The 21,496-nt window shown below is 41.1% G+C and overlaps 3 protein-coding genes across 4 annotated transcripts in view; all 3 read left to right on the plus strand.

Moving 5' to 3' along the window:
- The first annotated feature begins 296 nt into the window (after positions 1-296).
- Positions 297-8,105, plus strand: cryzl1 (crystallin, zeta (quinone reductase)-like 1). The gene is made up of 12 exons (XM_079730253.1): positions 297-508; positions 977-1,054; positions 2,906-2,978; positions 3,242-3,286; positions 3,760-3,828; positions 4,014-4,147; positions 4,243-4,357; positions 4,689-4,787; positions 6,382-6,494; positions 6,723-6,828; positions 6,960-7,005; positions 7,444-8,105. The coding sequence occupies exons 1-12, from the start codon at positions 443-445 to the stop codon at positions 7,538-7,540; spliced, it is 1,041 nt and encodes a 346-aa protein (XP_079586379.1). The 5' UTR covers positions 297-442; the 3' UTR covers positions 7,541-8,105.
- A 1,797-nt stretch (positions 8,106-9,902) lies between these two features.
- Positions 9,903-14,270, plus strand: LOC307091785 (tubulin beta-4B chain). The gene is made up of 7 exons (XM_079758586.1): positions 9,903-10,043; positions 10,213-10,321; positions 11,513-11,623; positions 11,899-12,143; positions 12,239-12,561; positions 12,768-13,112; positions 13,693-14,270. Exons 1-7 carry the CDS (start codon positions 9,987-9,989, stop codon positions 13,835-13,837), a joined length of 1,335 nt encoding a protein of 444 aa, XP_079614712.1. The 5' UTR covers positions 9,903-9,986; the 3' UTR covers positions 13,838-14,270.
- Positions 14,271-15,292: 1,022 nt separating this feature from the next.
- Positions 15,293-21,496, plus strand: part of wipf1b (WAS/WASL interacting protein family, member 1b) — a 37,602-nt gene continuing 31,398 nt past the window's right edge. Inside the window, exon 1 of one of the 2 annotated variants that reach the window (XM_079730443.1) lies at positions 15,293-15,425. The gene's annotated coding sequence lies outside the window, so the exon portion shown is untranslated. Of the gene's footprint in view, positions 15,426-18,218; positions 18,343-21,496 lie in introns of those variants that run through there. The other variant, XM_079730442.1, reaches the window with a different exon arrangement.

The following is a 21,496-nucleotide window of genomic DNA, read 5'->3' on the forward strand; positions in this document are numbered from 1 at the left end:
AAACATATCATAAACCAGTGCATATCAATCATAGTTGGCTGTTGGCACAAACAGTGCCATATAAATACTATTGCATATCACTTCTTACAAGCCCATTTCATCTTAGTACAAATGGAATTAATGATAAATGGGATATGCAATCTGAGGTTTTACAATCAAAACGATGACAATTATTTCCATAATCAAATCAATTTCACAATGTATGATTGGCCTAAATTTTGCATTATGTTGTAAATAGTAATCCAGTCGGTCCAGCAGTAGGCGCTGTTGCAAATAGCCCCCATGTCTGTAGCGAACAAGAAGAAGAAGGCAGATGAGTGGACAAATCGCGCTGCTCATGAGAGAAGTCTTATGTTCGGCGCAAACCACATATTACAGCCGAGTTTCCAAAGTAATTAATGAGTGAGTTGTCTCTGCCAAGCATAGGGTAAGGTTTACCAATATGAAGGGTTTGTACTGCCGAATCGGACAGACTGATGCGGACACCAAGTTTGTTATTCAGGAGATGGTGAGTTTGGCTCTTTATTTTCCAGGTATGCGTGCATGATTATAAAAGCTTATCGGTTATAATTGCATTACTATCCATTCTTGGGTAGTTGAATGAAACCAAGTCAGTGAAAGGGAAGCGCAATGTTTTCAAACCTGTCATATAATGTGTAATAAATCAGCATGACTGTCTACTTGTAGTAACGTTATTATGATACACATATAATAGCTTCAGCGTTATTTAAAACTGTTGGACTCAATTATTAATTATTTGAAAGCAAATGGATGTAGTAGGCTACATGTGTAAAGAAACAAGCAGCTTGCTGCCAAACAACATAAAATAAATATAGAAGCCTACATCTGCTCAATTGTACTGTCAATGTGAGCCTTTTCCCCTCCGTTTAATGTCTGTCTTTATAGTTACCCAACGAAGATGAAAATCGGTCTAACTTCTTGTCTGTTTTTCTCTCTCCGTTTTATTCTGTCTTAGTCTCTCCCAGCCAATGTAGACAGTCACCAGGTCAGGGTTAAGATGAAGGCATGTCGACTCAGTCCTCTCGACCTCAAGGTAACTGATGACAATTGCTCCTATATTATATATCCACCCAATCGTCGTCGCTTATTCCTGTAAAGAGCCATGGAGGTGGTAGGGAGATACTGCCTGTATTCTGAATGTCGGTCTATTGTGATGGCTCGCACTTCCTGCTAAACCTCCAGATATTTTCCTAGCTCCTCATTATACCCACTGTTCCAACTGCAATTATTTTATCATTCTTACTCACAAATGTACTTATCAAGCTGCTGTAGGGCCACATATAACAAATGTGATTCGCTACAAAGTCTGAAAGTTGTGATTGTCTGGTCAGATCGTCCACAGACGACATAATCTTCAAACCATCGTTCAAATTCCTACTTACTAGAGCTTCAGGAGTATAGCAGTTCAGGAACTCATGTTAGTCAACTCTTTGTCTTCGGAGGTGTGAGAAAACTGGAGACACATTGGACGATATCCTAATTCACTAACCAATGAGGGAACCAAGCGGACTAGGAACCTGGGGCCACACAATAACAGAACCACCAACCACCATATATATTTCATATGATCATTTAAAAGTTTATTTAAACTCTTCTGCAGTTCACCTTTAACAGCTGATCCGTTTAGTTTGACAATTGCTGACATTGCATTTGTTAATTATGTTCAATCATTGCAATGTTGATTATAAGATTATTAGTGAGGATTTTTGGGTCATTGTTTAATTAATCGTGAAATTATTTTGTGTTTTTGGGGAGATATTCTTGTTGGTTTTTTTTTAAGCGAGACGTGGCAAAAGAAAAAGTGTCAGAACAACCCTTGCTGGGTGGGGGAAATACGTCGCTGACTGCGCCGCTGGTGACTTGAATTCATGATGAGGAAGTGGCCACGACGTCCCGTTGGTCACATTAATAATAATACTGCAAAGGCTTAGTGGGCAAATACATAATTGTCTACCCTCATTTGTCAATAGATAGTTAATTACTTAGTCTTTGAAGATTTTCGAGACTGCCAATTAATCTTCTTAGATATGATAAAAAATATAAAAGATGTAATAATAGTTTGTGGAAAAATGCCACAAGATGGCAGCATCCATTACGTTCTGAACGCCAGATGGTGATAACACTCATGTCTCAAATTCTCATGTCTCAAAGTTGTGTAGTCTTCACAATTTTTTTCTTTAGGTTATCAGCAGATGCAGGCACAAAACAGTAATTCAGTTGAATGAATGAACAGATGGCTGCTATATACATTGGCACAACTTAGGAACCCCCACATTTAACCCCCCCCCCCCCCCCCTTTACCAGTGTTATACTCTTTTCCAAAATAGATACATAATGAACATTGCTTTTTGTTTACCAAGCATCTAAAAAATGCCCTCCGAAGCTAATATCTTGTCCTTGCAGTTTATTTTTGTAAGGTATAAGCAAGTATCGCTAACACAGTATATTCTCATCAATTAACATGGGCAGGTTAAACATATAATCATAAACCTGAGGCTGAAGCAACCCTGTACTCTACTTCATGACTAAACACTGGCAAAGAGCATCTGCGTTTGTCACCATCCTTGAGGTTTGGTTTGGATAAGTTTCTTGTGCATTTGTTCATTGGTGACATTGTCGTAGAAAGATGTGTCACTGCAGATCAGCCGGGACTCTGGTCAAAATCGAAACGTTTAGAATGGATCCTGGCTCAACTGACCTGGTCTGTTCACATTTGTCTGGAAGTTATCTTTGGCATCAGAATCAGGGTTTGAAGAGGCAAGTCCTGTATTGTGAGCATTGGTGAGGAAAACCCTTCACCAGACTTTCCCAGCCAAAGACAATTCAGGGTTATAACAGTTTACATTTCACTGTTTATCTTTCTGTTTTTCACATCTGTTTCAAGCTGCTAGGTGACCTAGGTATCCAGAGGGATTTGATTCCGGTTGGTCGAGAGGTAGCAGGGGTTGTCCTACAAGGTGACGCTTTTTTTTCTTTGTTGTCATGCACATCGTTTAAATAGTACAACAAAATGCAGTCTAAAAGTGTAAAAACCTAAAATCTGTACAGGTTTAATAGTGTAGGTTTTAGCAAAAGAGCTGCAGCATTAATTGCCTAAAATTTAATACATAAAATGAAAATACAGGTGAAAATACAACATAGAATAACAGATTTTTTTTATTATTATAAATAATATTATGTAAAAAGTGTAAATTGTGTTTGTGTTCTCTGGGTTGTGCAGTTGGCTCCCTTGTGTCGTTCTTCCACCCAGACGATGAAGTTGTAGGTAAGGAAGGCTTAGTTCAATCAACCGGTACTCAAACAATCAACATCATGCCAGGCATTTACAACAATGCGTTAATATTGTTTTATTGCAGTAATAACAGGTAAGTTGCAAAATAGACCTCTCTTTGCAGGATTCATAATTGTTGACTTGGCGCAGAGCAGGTGCACTTCCTATACCCTCACATGCACAGCTGAGTTATGTGCTGTGTCAATTTGCCATTTTGGTCCCTTATGCAGTCAGACTTTTTACTTTAAAACCAAGCTTCATTCTATATCTTTCCAAAAAGTGCTCTAGAAATGTTATGTTTACAATAATTAATGTTTCCTGTGTGTGTGTGTGTGTGTGTGTGTGTGTGTGTGTGTGTGTGTGTGTGTGTGTGTGTGTGTGTTTGATCTGTTGTTCAGTGTAGTTCTGTCTGTGTACATTGTGATTTTGTAAATTAAACCTTTTTCTGCCATGCTGTCTTTTTCCAGGTATTCTGCCTTTGGACTACCCCTGGTCTGGACTGTGTGATGTAATCGATGTTGATGAACACCTTCTTGGTAATAAATGCATACACTTGTGCATGTAACCATGCTTGTCCAGCTTAAAGTCGGAATATATACAAATATATTGTTCTTTATTAGGTAAACTGAAATTACTGAAATTGCTTTATAGGTAAATTGTTAATCGTGTGTTTGTGTGTGTGTGTGTGTGTGTGTGTGTGGTGTGTTTGTGTGTTTTACAGTACACAAGCCAGAAAAGTTGAGCTGGATATGCGTTGCAGGAGCAATACGTGATGGAGTGTGTGCCTATACGGCCCTACACACACACGCCCGAATGGCCGCTGGACACACACTCTTGGTCATGGACGGAGCCAGCGTATGATGAAAACTGTGTGTGTGTGTGTGTGTCTGTGTGTGTGTGTGTGTGTGTGTGTGTGTGTGAGATTTACCTATCTCCTTTTTTCTTCTCAGACATTTGGCCTCCTGTGTATCCAGCTCGCAAGTTACCATGGAGTCAAAGTGTTGACAACCTCACACACGCCACAGCAACACACATTCCTTGAAAAACTTGAAAAAAAAAGTTTAGGTCTGTATTCAATCTCCACATTTTAATTTTAATTTTTATCAACAGGAGAAAAAGGCACACGCTGCGAGCACCATTGCCCCCCCATCAACTGTGATAAGGTTGTTGCTAAATAACACCAAAATGTAATTCCTGACACTGAAACATTTAAAGAATGGGTAAAGCTCCTGGAGGAGCAACCATTCTTTCTCCCTGATTCCACACCTCTTCCAAACGATTCTGTCTTTCTCCAATCAGGAGTTCAAGAGCATCTAGTGAGACAATTATTTCAGTATTTTCAACTTGTCAAAGTACTCTATTTCCTCTTTTCTTTGATGTTCCTTTGTGTTTGTAGCCAGGGTGATTCCAGTGTTTGAAGGCTCTTCGGACCTGCTTTCAGATGTTCTAGAGGAAACCGGGGGATTAGGCGTGGACATAGTCATAGACACTGGAGGTGAATAAACTGGGTGTGTTTGTATGTCCACTGAAGGGCTCATTGCTTGTAATTTGAATGCTTGAATTAATATGCAAATGTATGTTTTCCTTAGACTTAGGCCCGGTCCACAACGGCGAAAACTATCCGTTTTCCTTTGATGCCGTATCGAGCTGTAGATACGCTGTAGTACACATTCCAGGCCCATAAAGGGCGATGCAACTGCTACAGATCTCAAGCAAAAAATAGAAGAAAAGGCGAGCATGCACATAAAGCCTGTGCGCTGTTTACAAACATACAGTCCGAGAGGAACAAGAAACAAGGCGAAAACGATCTTTTCCCCTCCGTTTTCCTTTGATACGTTTCAGCAATATCTCCGTAAAACTGACTCATTGCGAAAACGCATTGAACTGTTCTCCAGAAAAAAAAGTGGATCGCATCAAACCTGCGGCTATCCAGCCTGCGCGCTGTATACAAACATTCAGCCAAGGAGGAGAAAGCCGTTGTTAAACCTTTTAGATTGAGCAGAAATACTTTTTAATGTACAGTTAGTAATTAAATTTACCAAGGGGCTGTGTTAGAGCTACAAAAAACTACAAATAAAAAAAAAATTACGTTGCCCAGCTGGTGGGGGGGCGATGTCTTCATCGTTTCCATTTCAGGTGTACACACGATTCCAAATACGAAACCGCATAGGTCTCTTTTATTTGAATCCACCCTGGGACCTGGTTTCGGAAAAGTGTGTTTTTGGGTGCCGGATCTGCCAGATCCGTCTGGATGGTCAGCCCAAACGCACAAGAGTTTTGGTGAAACGCACGGTTTCACCAAAAATCAGCTCTGTGTGGACGGGGCCTTAGGCCCTGTCAGCAAGGCTAAGATTTTTGTGTAAAAACGCGGAAGTCTTTGGGCTGACCGTCCAGAAAGACACAGAGTTTTTGGTGCCTGCAAACGCACTCTTTTGAAACCAGGTCCCAGGCTGAAAAAGAGAAAAACTCCCACCTGCGTTTTTCTTTTAGAATTCATGAGAAACCCAGATATGTACATGATGAAGTCATCACACCACCCACCAGGTGGGCAATGTTAGATTTCTGTCTAATTTGTTTTTGTTTGATTTGTATTATTTTGGTAGCAACCTCCGAGGTGAAACCTGTCTTGGTAAATATAATAACTAACTGATCATTATTTTCTGCTCAATCTACAAGGTTTAACAACTGCTGTTGTTGTTGTTGTTGTTGTTCGGTTTCAGTTCTTGGATTCTACTTCTTCTACTGTATGTTTGTATACAGCTCGCAGGCTTGATGCGCATGCTCCGCCTCCTCTTCTTCTTTTTTTGGTGGAGTTCTGTTGCAGAAACAGTGCCACATATAGGCCTGGAATATGTACGACTGCGTTTCTACAGCTAGATGCGTCTTTGCAATGAGTCCATCATTACGGAGAAATTCCTGCCATGATGCCAAGGAAAATGGGGGGGAAATATAATTTTTGTAAGCGTGGACCTGGCCTTAGTGCTTCCATTATGTGTTTGACATTGTCTGATAAGCAAACCTTCTTCAATCTAACGTGTGTGTGTGTATGTGTGTGTGTGTGTGTGTGTGTGTGTGTTGCACATGCTCAGTGCGTCTCCAGGAAGATGAAGGGTCAAATGGAAAGCGCCTCCCTCACAAGCATGATGTCATCAGCGTGTTGGGAGTTGGGGGTCACTGGGTGACGTCACACCAGGAGCTGCAGGTACTTGGGTGCTAAGCAACACAAGTGAAGTGAAAAGGTTGACTCTAAATTCTTGCAATATTTTGTTTAGAACAGATGATACTTCTTCCGTGAGGATGATTTCATATAATTTATGTTCAATGAAAAGATTATTCAATGATGAGATTAGGTTATACTCCAGACTGGTCCAATCTCGGGGGCGAAATGGGGACGTGTGTGGTAAATGTGAACATATATCTCCCCTGACAGCTGGATCCTCCAGATTGCCGACTGCTCCACTTGAAGTCGGCCTCTGTGACTTTCCTCAACCAGGAAGTCTGGACCGCTTCGACTGCGCAACAAGGACGATATCTCCGTATCCTTAATGGTCTGTTCATCTAACCCACCAATATAGTACTGAACACAAACGTGACACCATGCTGAGAGCCACCAAACACTGTGTTACTATCATACTTGATCATGTTGTGCCTTAACAGTCTCTGCTAGACATTCTGAAGGACATAATGGAGAAGATGTCTGTTGGAATACTCGGGTACACAGATTCACCTCCTTCCATCACTGTTCTAGAAGAGTTACTTTTGATCAGGGCTCATGACTTTAAGCATGAAGGCTTCAGAAAAGAGATGTTTTGAGCAGTAGCGCAATGATGACATGACCAAGAAATTGTGTAAAATGTTCAACCAATTGTTTTCACTGAATTGAATTGAAACTGAGGTAACAGATTGTATCCAGATATATACAGCAATATGCTTTCAAAGAGCAAAACTTAATATCTGAATGCTCAAATCAATAAACTTTTAAGTTATTTAAATTCTACAAACATAGAATTTATACTCGCCCAATTTCTTCCAGTGAATGATGCACCATTACAGTGTATGTCACCATGGTGATTTGTAACGCTTTCTAACGCTGTTTGTGTGTTTGTAAGAATTAACATTATTCTGTGTTTACCACACTTCCCTCTTACTAGACCCGAGCCTGAGGAGGCGGTCCCTCTGCAGGATGCCACTGTTGTCATGGAGATGGTCCAGCGTTGCCAGAAAAAGAGTGCTATAGTTCAGTTCTGACATCGCACGATGGTATAGGATGCTAATCCAATCAATTCCTCCCCTAATCCGTTTAGCACCCTACATTTGACACCATAGAGACTTTCTGGACTCCATTTGATCAAACAAAGGGCATGTTGGTTTACACATGTTTTGATTACGATAGCAAATTGCAACTAGTGCAATTTGACAACACTGAAGATCATAACCCATGGAAAAAACATTAGAATATCTTCAATTCAGATACTTATTTGTGCTGCTTCCTTGTTTTACACAATATGTCTCCCTCATCTATCAGCATGGAATAAGACCACCATACAACTGTTGAAGCTACAATCAGCTGCCATATGCCTATATATATATATATATATATATAATATAATTTTTTTTTATTTTTTTTTATTTTTTTTCCCCTCCCCCTGATGATCCCAACCCCTGATCACTAATCTATGTAACTTGAGATGGTGTGGCTTCAATGAAGATGGCTGTTGGGTCTTATCTAATGTATGGCTGTTGAATGACTCCTGTCCCCACATGTGTTTTAACGTACAACATGTATAATAAAAGTACTTTGTGTATCCGTCTACCTTTTCAGAACCTTAATACTTTATTTTCTATATATTTTTACGGTATTACAAGTTTTTCGTCTATTTCATTGAATTAATCTTGTTATTTTGGGTACAGCCTGGTTGTGATAGGCTTGTGATACCTAGTGAGATCCATAGGTACAAACGGTGATCCACACCGGAACCAGCCTCCAGGATGAGTGTGTCTCGCCTGTTCTCCCCATTAAGTTGCCCAGTGGGATGGGCAACAGAATTTGAGTCTGGTAACAACGCTTTGAGGATGGGAAATATATGGCGTAAGACTCCATCCTGTTTAAATACATCCATTATGGTAAGCAGGTATCTGAAGGTGGGACATTTTGAGTTCTTCACTAAGTAATCTTAGTTGATCATAAAGTAACATGCAGTAAATAGGGCAACAGAGGAGACATGTTTGCTACATGTATAGTTATTTTGAAGTGTGAGGGAACTTTTCAGGACTCTGGTTCTAAATTGATAATATATTATTAAATTCATACGAAGACAAACATTAAACAATGTGAAATCTACTAGCTTTGTTCAGTTAAAATTTGGTTTAACACAAAAAATGTGGAGAGAACAGGTTTCTTGTAAGTTCAGATCGTACTATTTCTTTCTACTGCATAAAGGTTCTAGGGTCAGTATGTCATAAAAGCCCGCAGGACAATAGGATTGTAACCTTATCCCTGGTTCCACTAGACAAACCAGCACACACAGGCCTACAGAGTAAACAGAGTGCGGTCTACATTTATTTCTGACTTTCTATGTTTGGAACTAATTAAGAGGCATAGGGGTTCAGTGATCATTTAAAATTGTATTTTAATTGATAACTGCTTTGTGGACATATTTAACTATTTTAAAAAAGAATAATGCGAGCAAAATTGTGTGCGCGCTCAGACTGTTATGTGCTTTCGTCCCTAAATCCTGTCAAAAGAAGTCGTATCGTATCCGACATGATTCCATCTGAAAAACAATTATTTTATAAATATTTCTTACTATGAACCTGCTGCCTATTATTTGATGCTGTCGCTATGCAATGTATCTTGGCAGGGAGAGAAGCTATAAACATATTTATGCTCTGCACATAGTCTCCTAGATAGCAGAGTGGCGCAGCGGAAGCGTGCTGGGCCCATAACCCAGAGGTCGATGGATCGAAACCATCCTCTGCTATAGTGTGTTTATTTTAAACTGGGATCGAAACCTTTTAAAACGTTTTAATAAAATGGAGTCAAGATGTGGAGCATATTGTTATCACAGGAGAGTAGAGGTGTTTTTACCTTTAATAACGAAACATTATAAAAGGGAGGGACATTTATGTTCCCTACCATTTTTTTTTTTTTTACAATTTACGTTCGTATATAAACAATGCTTTAATAAATTTTATCTGAACATTAAACCCGTTTACAATATCTGGGGGGTCTGACTTAAGTACTTGATGGTCAATGATCAATGAGATTCGCAACGTTATTCGAGCTGCCGCCCTGTTCTGGTTATAAGCCAGACACAGTGTTGTTAGTTACGGGGTGAGAGTTAGGGTTAGGTTTAAACGTGTTAATGTCCAACTCTAAATTCAACAACTCAGTCGTGCCCGAGATACACGCAGAACCACATTGTTCATTTACTCACTGTGTACATGCTTAAATTTCTGTTGCCACTAGCAACGATGAATTTACCCAAAATAGTGTCCAATCAGAAGACGGCACGGCTTTTCGTTGACCAATGAAATACATTGATGATGTTGATGGACGTGTAATTCAACCAGTAGGGCTTATTTTCTCTTTGGGTATAAAGAGATCTAGCTGCTTAGGGTTAGCTAGTTAATCCGTAGGAGCCCGAGAGCGCAGTATAGTACTAGTCGGTGTGAATTTATTCTAATAATCAAAATGAGGGAAATCGTCCATTTGCAGGCCGGCCAATGTGGTAACCAAATTGGAGCGAAGGTGAATTCATTTTTGTATTGGTTAAAATGGATTACATATATTGTATGTTTATGGCGCGGAGGTCAGTTGGCCAAAGCTAACTTTAGCTTCATAGATACCGTTGTGTTTGCGTCAGTAGCTAAGGTAACGTGTTTCAGTTAACTAAATTTTCCCTCATTCTTGATTCCAGTTTTGGGAGGTGATCAGCGACGAACATGGCATCGATCCTACAGGGACATACCACGGGGACAGCGACCTCCAGCTAGAGAGAATTAACGTGTATTACAATGAAGCAACAGGTAACCTGGCCCGGCGGAGCGGGTTGGATGTCCCTCCACCACCCGCCAACAGGGGGCGGTGAACACATTACTATTGCACTGGGTGCAATCATTTAAAAGGATTCACTCACCGTTTCGTTGTGCGACAACATAACTGCTTAAGATGACGTTAATACACCGCGCATATGGTCCAGCGTAATAGGCAATTCATTAAACATATCAAGTTGCTTTCATTTAAATACAATGCGATTTTATTTGAATGCACACTGTTAGTGTAAACGGTGAGGGCAGCTGCCGGTTGCCATGGTGGACAGACCCGTTCGTTATGGAGACGTCCATCTTTTCCCGCCACAGGGCTTGTGCACCGTGACGTCATATCGAGATGACGCTCTAGCGTATTATTTACTATGTTGGTAATGATGCTTTTTAAGTCATAGTTTGGTAATTAATCGTGAAATGATGGGTCATTAAAGGGAGACAACTTGCCACATCGTTTCCACGCGAGACGTGGATGATTTGATAAAGACCAGGATTATCAATAGTTAAGTAGTACTCATCTAATTAGGCCATCTTCCGCTGATGTTTAGGACTACCACTCCTGAGTCCTATTTAAGAGGCCGAGAATCACCAAATCGTGATATAGGTATGGTTGTACAAACAAAAGTTGTTTGTACAACCATATCTATATTTCAAGATAATGTAGTGAAAAGTGTTCCTATGCAGTCTATGGGTCCCAGGACCTACTTTAAAATATGTGCTTGTACATTTTAAGTGTAGTTGCTGTTTTAAATGTCCATCTTGGGTTACATATATAATGACGGTGCTAATTCGACTTCTCACAATTGTGGTGTTTGGTGATGCATTATGATTTGAGGATAAATCATAAATTTTGTTCAGCAGTGCTCTATTATCTATCAATTAGCAGGTGACGTTAATTTAAACATTTCTTAAAATATTTATTTATTTTCCTAATTGGTTTGAAATGAATAGGCACCCTTATAAACGTAAAAATAAATGGTATCTTCTAAACAAGCAAAATAAAGATCTAACATAACCTTACATGGATGCCACAGAATAAACTTGTAGGTACATTATTTACCATCCAATTACACAATTTTCTTATTCACTATAGGAAAACAAATGCTAAATTAGCACCCATTGAACAAGCCAAACTCTTAAATGTCATAAAAACATCCCTGTGTTTGTTTCAAGGTGGCAAATATGTTCCCCGTGCTGTGCTTGTTGACTTGGAACCTGGCACCATGGACTCTGTGCGCTCCGGGCCCTTTGGACAGATCTTCAGACCTGACAACTTTGTCTTTGGTGAGGATTTGGCACAGCTGATGGTCAACACTAGCAACACTATTATTGTCTCCAATGCCTGTGAAGGCTATTTAACTTGAAGTATCCAAGCTATTGTATGATGATGCAATGCATATGATAGGTTCTTCCTAAACTTAAGAGTTGGTTCATTAAATACTTCATAGAATTACGCCTGAGTTCTCAACTCCTAGCAAAAGTTCTCCACATAGTAATATTATTATATAATATTTAATAATAATATATTAACTTTTAGCTCTTCTGCTGGTGTTGAATAGGCCAGAGTGGTGCTGGAAACAACTGGGCCAAGGGCCACTACACTGAGGGGGCTGAGCTTGTGGACTCTGTGCTCGACGTGGTGAGGAAGGAGGCAGAAAGCTGCGACTGCCTGCAGGGCTTCCAGCTCACCCACTCCCTGGGTGGGGGCACTGGTTCTGGCATGGGCACCCTGCTCATCAGCAAGATCCGCGAGGAGTACCCCGACCGCATCATGAACACCTTCAGTGTGGTACCCTCTCCCAAGGTAGGATGATGTCAAGGACTCCTCACTGGATCATTTTGATAAGGTGCATGTCCTGTGTGTAATTTTTCAACAACATTTCTCCCATTACCCGGCAGGTATCGGACACGGTGGTGGAGCCCTACAACGCCACCCTCTCCGTGCACCAGTTGGTGGAGAACACGGACGAGACGTACTGCATCGACAACGAGGCGCTGTACGACATCTGCTTCCGCACTCTGAAGCTGACTACGCCCACCTACGGTGACCTCAACCACCTGGTGTCGGCCACCATGAGCGGCGTCACCACCTGCCTGCGCTTCCCCGGACAGCTGAACGCCGACCTCCGCAAGCTGGCGGTCAACATGGTGCCCTTCCCCCGCCTTCACTTCTTCATGCCAGGCTTCGCACCGCTCACCAGCCGCGGAAGCCAGCAGTATAGGTAGGAAGAGCAACAACATTGAACTATATTGTGGTGCAACTTATTTGTGTTTATTAAAACCTTGGTGCAAGGCAGCTTTGAGTTGAAGCTGAGGTCCGGTTCTGCACGCCAAAGAAATGATATGTCCGCATATACGTGGGCTTTTTAAAGGGGTTGGGAGACAGTTCTATCTGTCTAACGAATGTTGTTATCCCTTTGATCTCCAGAGCTCTGACGGTTCCTGAGCTCACGCAGCAGATGTTCGACGCCAAGAACATGATGGCAGCGTGTGACCCGCGCCATGGTCGCTACTTGACCGTGGCAGCCATCTTCCGCGGTCGCATGTCCATGAAGGAGGTGGACGAGCAGATGCTCAATGTGCAGAACAAGAACAGCAGCTACTTTGTTGAATGGATCCCCAACAACGTGAAGACCGCCGTTTGTGACATCCCACCACGCGGCCTCAAGATGGCTGCCACCTTCATCGGCAACAGCACAGCCATCCAGGAGTTGTTCAAGCGCATCTCTGAGCAGTTCACTGCCATGTTCCGCCGAAAGGCTTTCCTCCACTGGTACGTAGGATAAACCATTATTATACCTGACTTACCACTGGGTTCAGGCAACATTTATGTTTTGGTTAGTCCAAGTCTCCATCCAAATATAAGTTTTTAAACGATAGGTAAATGGGACTTTCCGAATCTTTGTACTAATGAAAAACTAGGGAAATGATACACCTGGGAAGGGCTGGGCACAAATACAGGTTGCTTGGTAACCACGACATATAACGACAGCTGCTAGGCTTTTACTCTTGAAAGACAATGGATGATGTCATTATGGCTCCACCTTCTTTGCCACAAAGTATTCTCTATGGGAATGAGATGACTTGAGTTTCACCCATCTGTTTCATGTCCAACATGGCAGTTATTGCTTGAATGTCTTTTCTTTCAGTAAGCCTCCTTTTTGACCTAGACATGGTCAGTCCTTACTGGGCCAGTGGCAAGTAGCAGGATTATTTTGTCTGTACCCAACATTTTCCACCTGACATGATTCCAGAAATGTTTTTAATTTGAATTTGCATGCAAATGCTTCAGGAGGTTGTGGCATTTAAGATCATTGGTTGTAGTAGTAATGGCGTATTATTGTGGACTGCAGGTACACAGGTGAGGGTATGGATGAGATGGAGTTCACGGAGGCGGAGAGCAACATGAACGACCTGGTGTCTGAGTACCAGCAGTACCAGGACGCCACCGCGGAGGAGGAAGGGGAGTTTGAGGAGGAGGAGGAAGAGGTGGCATAGAGGGTCCTCCCTGTCTTCATGTTCTGCTGGCCTCTTTTCCCTCTCCCTTGTTTGGCACTGTTCATTGATGATGGATTTTAAACTACCTGACTCAAATGTTTAACCCCATCTTTTGGTTCAATCTGATATGCAATTTTCTTCTTTTAAACGACAGTCCTGCTTTTTATTGTTCTGCGTTCGACTCCTGACGTTTTTTTGTATCTGCATAGTTTTTAATGCTTGTATGCCTTGTTTATTTGATCAAACTTATTTTTTTTCCTTTAAATTAACTGGACAAAAGATGTAGCACCATGCCACTTTCAAAGTGTATCTTATGGATTATTCTCCAAGTCTGTTTTGGTTGTGAATGTTTGTAGAAGAGGTTTTGAACTGACTCGAGATGCAGCCTAATCTATAAGGATGTTTCCCTTGTTAAATAAACCGGTTAAAATACTGATTGGATGCTTTGAGATCCCAAAATCGCGGTAAATCTGGAGCTTTGTGGCTATTGGATAAGTCCGGAAACTGGGTGTTCAAGATCATGAGGATCAGGAAATGGCCTCTCTCTAATCTGATCACATCTTCCAAATGCTACTCAAATTAACCCCACTGGACTGGGGTAATTTAGATCCTAGATACATCTTATCACAAAAGGTGTCTCAAAATGATAACACAATCATTATCCAACATGATCTTGCTTTAACCATCGTCATCAAATAAACAGGCATAGTTCGTCATCTAATCTAAATGCAAACCAAAAAGCGTTGACCTTGTCTGGGCCTGATGACACCCAGTAGGGGTCGCTAAGCAGTCTAATGACAACATGGAAGAACAAATGTATCGCTGCTAACAGGCAATGGCCACAATCGTCTATATTAATTGCATTTTTTTTTGATGCTCATTACAGAAAAGTGATCTGCGATGATTAAAATATCTTAACATAACTTTGTAGTTGCAGTCTATAGAGTGGGCAACGTATCCACATGTTGAAGTTCGAAAATCCATATTTTGAAGGGTTTAAGGAAAGGCTTACGTGTTTGTTAACTTTCAAAACGATGTTCTGTTTGATTACTGATTTGAGACAAATAGTTAGGGTTCGACCAGCCAGAGCGCTGCCTTTAGGGTTCGACCAGCCAGAGCCCTGCCTTTGGGGTTCGGCCGCAGCTCGGGCTTTATGTAAGGAAAGGACATACCGTCGTCTTATGTCATACATGCGGGGCATAGCCATAGAGCCCGTCCATATTTCAACGGAATGAATGACTAGACTTTAAAAAGCTTCTGAATATTTTCATGCTGAAATTAGACGTCGCCCTTCGTGGAAGGCGCGTTTTACTCGGAATAAAGATGTCCTCTATTAGGATTGTATAAGGCTATACAATGTTTTTGGGCTGCGCGGAAGAAGTCCTTTACTATCTTATGTCCCATTGGTTTATATCCATGTGTTCCCTGAGCAACTCCCCGTCTCAAAGGCTCTGGCCCAGCGTGTGTCAGGCTGGAGGCAGGCAGGTCATCAAAAGTCCCATATCAGATGAGGAACTGAACTACACACCAATGATTTACATTCGATGGGACATTTCTGACGGTGCGACGAAGTTCCAGGTTTAATCGGGTAAGTGAAAAGTTCGCTCAGGATTAGGACTTTCCTGCCGGTGGGAGGAATAGAAAAAGTTTCGCTGAACGGAAATCGCGAGCCTCTAATCTGTTCGCAAGCTGATACTGTCTCGGCACAAAAGTCGTGTTTCTAGCGTGATCCGATCAATGGGATTGAATTGATACTGTAAACATTTTATTTTATGTTTTGAATTTTGCGTCACACGCATTTGGCAACACGCCCAACTTTGGGCGAAACCAGGAGATGCTCCTCATCTGGACGCTGTGGAGGGACCAGGCTCAAACAAGGTCACAATTCCATTAAATTCATCAACTTTAGTTTACGTTGATCTTACAACCAATAAAACGTGCATGGTGAACTCAATCGTGTTAGAGTAAACTGGTATCCGCCCACAGGACCTTACTGAGGCAGGGAATGCGTCTTGGAAGGTGTGACGCCTTGAATGGATGATCCTGTGAACACGTGTGACTGAAAGACTGCATTCATGAGGCATCTGTCTCACCACTGCATCACTCGTACAATGACTCAAAGTCCTATAAATACTTGAATGCTTATCTAAAGGCCAATATAATGCTAACTTTTTTCAAGCAATGGCAAATGGGGAGGTCATAGTGGAGGCATTGTTTTTGCCCTTCGTTTGATTTGTACTAGTCCATGAAAAAAGTCTTGAGTTTGACCTCCTTCCTGTGTCTTGAAATTCCAAAGGTCCTCCAAGTGATTGCAGCAGACTGGTCTGAGAGAGAGCAGTGGTTAGTGTGGGCTTCTGAGAATGGTGGCACATAGGGTAGTTCGTCACTTCCTCTCACTTGGTTAAACTGTCTTTCAAGTGAATCTTGTAAATCACACATTACATGGCATTACATTCTGGAATTATATGCACTTCACACAATATATCACAATTGTATACGTGTAGTTACATTGCACAAGTTTAAACTTCTATCCGCAGGTTTATAATGCCAAGCAGAGGTTTGCATTACACAAGACATGTTTATACTACTAATCACTTATTTATATTGCAATGATTTAAACAACATAATACCATATTTTTTAGCAACAAATGAACAAGAAATTGAGTTGCAAATGTTTCTACAACATATTGCATAGCAGAGGTTTGAAGGGCTGCTATGTTACCTGGCAACTCTACCCTCCTCTACTGTCTTGCCCTCCTGTACTGTACTCTACCCTCCTCTACCGCCCTACACTCCTCTATAAGTAATGACTTATATAGAGTACAGTAGAGGAGGGTAGAGTACAGTAGGGAGGGTAGACCCCGCATTGGTCACGTGAGTCGTGCCCTCTGAAGCTCTGCTCACTGAAAGGGGTAAGCCTTTACATTTGGTCTATTTCTTCATATGGGCTGTGAGATAACGTCAACTCTCTCTGAAGTGTTTTCTCAGTGATGAAATTGAGACTGAATATACTTTACTGAGGTAGGAGGCTGGGCATTTATATGATTACACTGCCTCAGCTCTTCTATAGAGTAGCTAAATGGCTCCTTGCTTGGTTGAAAGAAAGGAACCAAGATCTATTACAGGCCTTTGGTTTCCTTGGTCAGTATAACCTTTTAATCCAGACCAATGGATGGGAACTTTCTAGATGGGCAAACAGTTTTGCTCAATGGTGCACCAGCAATTATGTCATTAACATTACAATATTTTATCTTTGTTCTGCCTTCCATGAGAAAGACAATGTAAGGAATGTCTTCTTTCAATGGAATACATTCTTCAGCAGTGGACAAATATCAGATTTAACTTCAGCCTTTATGTTGGCACTATTGAACAATGTGGCATAGGCCTCAATTCAAATCATAGCCACTAGTCGTATACCATGAACTTTATCATGTCACATCAGGCCTTCCTTAAAGCCTCAAGCAATTTGCTCAAAGATATGTTAACCTTCAAATGAAATACCCTCACATGAAACTATTTTAAGTTCAACCTCAGCTCCAGACCAAGCTTCCTTATCATAATATCTAGCCATACCATTTCAATTCCAAGGAAGGCTAGGATTGGTTAGTATTTGGTTTCAATGCACAATTTCATTCTTTGAATGGATTATTTAATACGAATTTTCACTTTAAATTCAAGTAAAAGAGTGAATATTCCCTTCGGCTTTTCCTTGTTCTTCCGGGTAGGGAATGAGCCATAACCAGGGAAGCAATCAATCCCTTCTTTGTTTGCTGAAATAGAAGCCAAAATGCACTGACATAGTTGCAATAAACCATTAATTCAACCAGTTATTCCACTATTCACTTATATGCATCATAATCTCATGAAGGGGAATTTGGCCTGGTCCGTACCAATTGCCAAACAGCCAAAGCTAATTTAAACTCAGTATGCTCTAGGGTTGGAGGTTGGAACCAAAGATATGGTTTGAACAACCCCAATGAAGTAATTGATTCAGTGTTGTCTAGAGGCAGTTGATGAGGAAACAATAGAACACTCAATCCCACTTGATCTAATTGACTTTAAAAACCCACTCTACAGTTGACTTGTGTCTCTACATGTTTGTAAAGAGTGTGTAAAGATAAATGGTACTTTATTAATTTTGGACAGGAAGTTCTTTATATAAGTATACTGGTTCAGAACATCAGTGTTATTTTGGTCTGGCTATAGCAGCAGAAGCTATAGCTGTACCCTACATGCACTGACAGAGAGGAAGTGGTGTGTGTATGTGAGTGTGTGTGTATGTGTGTGTGTGGGGGGGGGGGGGGGGGGGGGGGGTTGTGGTTGTGTGTGTGTGTGTGTGTGTCTGTGTTCGGGGAAGGAGAATCAGGAAGCTCTGCTTGACTTTTTAAAAGAAGTTGAGCAGTCGTCTTCCTCTTTTCTACTAGTTTTGTGGCTGAGGATGAACTGAGTGGCTTGTTCTATGATATTCTCAACAAACTGCTGATTCCCCCACTTACGCAGAACCAGTAAGTATAAATAGCTCCTTGATTCAACGTATTTTATGGTTAATTTTGTTTTTTATCTTTTTTTATCAAACTTGGTGTTGAACCTGTGGGTCTTCTGTGGATCCAGCCGTGTCTGTGATTATATAGATCAATTATACAGATTATATATATCATTATTACATGTTCTCATTTCCTAAAAGTATCACATGACTGTTCGATTCTGCTTGAGATCCTCTTGCATACGGTTCATCCACAAAACAGGTTGACATCTAAAAGCGTCTCTCTGTATTGGTTACACATACTGACGATACGTTGGCCGTGTGATCATTGGACTGCTACAGATGCAGAGCAGTCTGCTTTGGGTTAGAGTTGCTGTAGCAACGGTTAACGATACATTTATCTGGGCACCGTGTGGAGATCCACATGTGCGTTTTCAAAAGAATAAATAAAGGTTTTAGAGTCAAAGGCTGGATTTACTTGGACCCTGAAAAGTGAAGCATGTGAATGTATGCCAGACCCTCCCGTAATGATACTTTTACTGTTAGTGCTCTCTGTCGCCTTCCCGAGAGCATTCGTACAACGGAGGCCCCCTTAAAGCCAGGGCTTCCTTTCTGGGCCCCAGGGGTTAAATAACATTATCCCACCAGAAATAACACATGGATATTTCAATGCATGTCAGGTTTAGTTCTTCTTTCATTGGTATCTACAAACCATTCATCTTGCTGTAGAATGGTACACTTAAGACATTTGTCTTGAGATTGATATGATTTGTTATTTAATTTGATATATAGTTGTTATATTGTAAAGATTAGTGGTCTGTGCTAGAGTCGTAAAGCATCCTTTTTTCAACAAGGAACTGACATAACTGTTTCAAATGTCTCTGCTCTGTGAACCAGGAAGTCCCTCTGAGCTGGGCAGAAGCACCCCTGACTTCTCAGAACTCAAGGTCTGCTCTGCCTTGTTGTTCACTTTGGAGGTGTTAAACCAATGTGGAGGAATAATTTAGTCAGTACTTCAACTTAACGTCTCAGCATCAATGTGGCATTGATCAAAGAATTTGGTCTCTCACAAAATTCACCTGTAGCAAGCACTGGTATAGAAATGGATAGGACCTAGCCCATGGGAAGGGATAACCATTAGGTCTTGTTATTTAAAGATGGATAAATTATGGCACTGAGTGGTCTTTGTGAGCAGCATCGGAAGATGCATCTAGCATAATCCGATTCGTCAGATGAAATGCCCTTTTAACTGAAGAGGTAATTTCCAATGATTTTACCTTCGGTAACACCACCGTGAATGTGTGAATGTTAAACTCGCTTTTATTTCTTAGTATGGTATGATGTAATAAATGTATTATATCTTTAATAAGGCTATTTTACAGATGACATGGCAGATTGTTGAGGGGGGTTGGGTATGCTTGTTGTTGATAATGCTTCCAGGGGGTTGGATGTTCAGTGTTCCCACCTGAGCTCTCTTTTCTTTTATTATTTTCTTTTAGTCAAATCAGAAATATTCTGCTGTATAACCAGAAAGCCAACACTTGGTGCGTGTGTATGTGTGTGTGTTACCTGACAGGATGCTAGCTTAGCCCGTCAGCACTGTTCTTGCAATGCTTAACACATTTATGACTGCCCTGGAAACTGTCTCCCTAAAAGACAAATCTAATTTCATAGTCAGTTTACTTGTTTTGTGATTTATGCCTTTATGGCTTAGGGAGACAAAAGTAAGATATAAAAGTAATGGTATGTAAATGTTTTCTTTGTATGCTTTATATACTATTATTTCCTGCCACTTTGATAAAGTCTGTAGTGAAACTACCTTTTATAAACGTGCAATGTTGCTTTGTTTTATGCATGACCAGGTTAAGTATTTCAACCTGGTATCACAGGAATCCGTGAAATGACCACGGACGCTTAACTCAAAATCCGTGGAATCCTCACGGAAACATGCCAATTTCCGTGATATGGCCATGGATTTTCCTCCAATGCAAGTTGATGACACTCATATTCCGTGGCACAATGCATTGCGTGTCAGTCCCCATTCAAAGTCAATGGGGATCAGTCAACGGACGGATGCAGTGGGCACGAGGCGTCGGATTCGCGCAAAAATCTATTCGCGCTGTGCTATGAACCAATAAGCAGGATCCCTGGCTGGTGAGCAGTGTTGCCAGATTGGGCAGATTTCCCACCCATTTGGGCTACTTTTAACCACGTTAGGCTGGAAAAATTATCATTGGGCGGGAAATCTGCCCAATCTTGCGACGCCGTGATAACAAACCCGCCCTGCTTTTATTGCCGGTCAGTCTAAGAGACGCAAAGCAGGTGAAATTATCTGAAGGATGACGAGATTCTAACATTTGCGACTAAAGTGTACAATGGAAACGTTGGAAACAAAGGACATTGTTCATGTTGAATTACAAAGCATTCCATTCATTGAGTTACAGTGCTAAGTTAGCGACCAAAGAAAAAGGTAGACCACTTCGCAAAATCGAGATCACCAAAAGTAATGGCAACGTCAGTGTTGTGGGTGCTACTCGGTTTGCTAGGTACTCATGGCTTACTGGTAGCATTACTAGCAATCGACTGTATTGCTGGCCCTGTTTGCTAATGAATAATGGCACATCTCCATTGTGGGCTGTTCATGGTTTCACTGATGTGAAAAATCTTGATAGGGCAACCAAACGCCACGACAAGTGTCAAGTTCACGTTGGTACTTCTATGCGACTTTCCTTGCTAGGCACCATGCCTATAGATCAGGTTGTTTGAAATAATGTTCTGGTTCTTATACTAGTTTGTTACTCTGACCGTTCTGTTTGATATTGTGGAAAGGGTGAATGATTCAGAGCATGATGCATTTTAAATGGCATCACTTTTGGTCTTGAGTCTTTTCTTAAAACAATTGTAACTGAAAATAAACATAGCTAAATTACAACCAATAACTTCCGTCATTGAGGGCAAAAATAGGCCTAGATTATTTTATTTACTTTTACAAATCAAGAGTAGGCCTGATTTGACTAATGGGCTTTGCATCCTTTCCTTCTGCCCTTGTAGTCCATTTCAAAGACATGCTGCCCACCAGCTTTCAAATTACAGTGATGCCACTGGTGGCTTTGTATCAATTTTATTCACATAACCATCCCCCCTACTATTTTGTAGTTCAACAAAACACCCTGAAA

This window comes from Pollachius pollachius (assembly GCF_949987615.1).
Source record: "Pollachius pollachius genome assembly, chromosome: 2".
In the NCBI taxonomy this organism is placed as follows: Eukaryota; Metazoa; Chordata; class Actinopteri; order Gadiformes; family Gadidae; genus Pollachius; species Pollachius pollachius.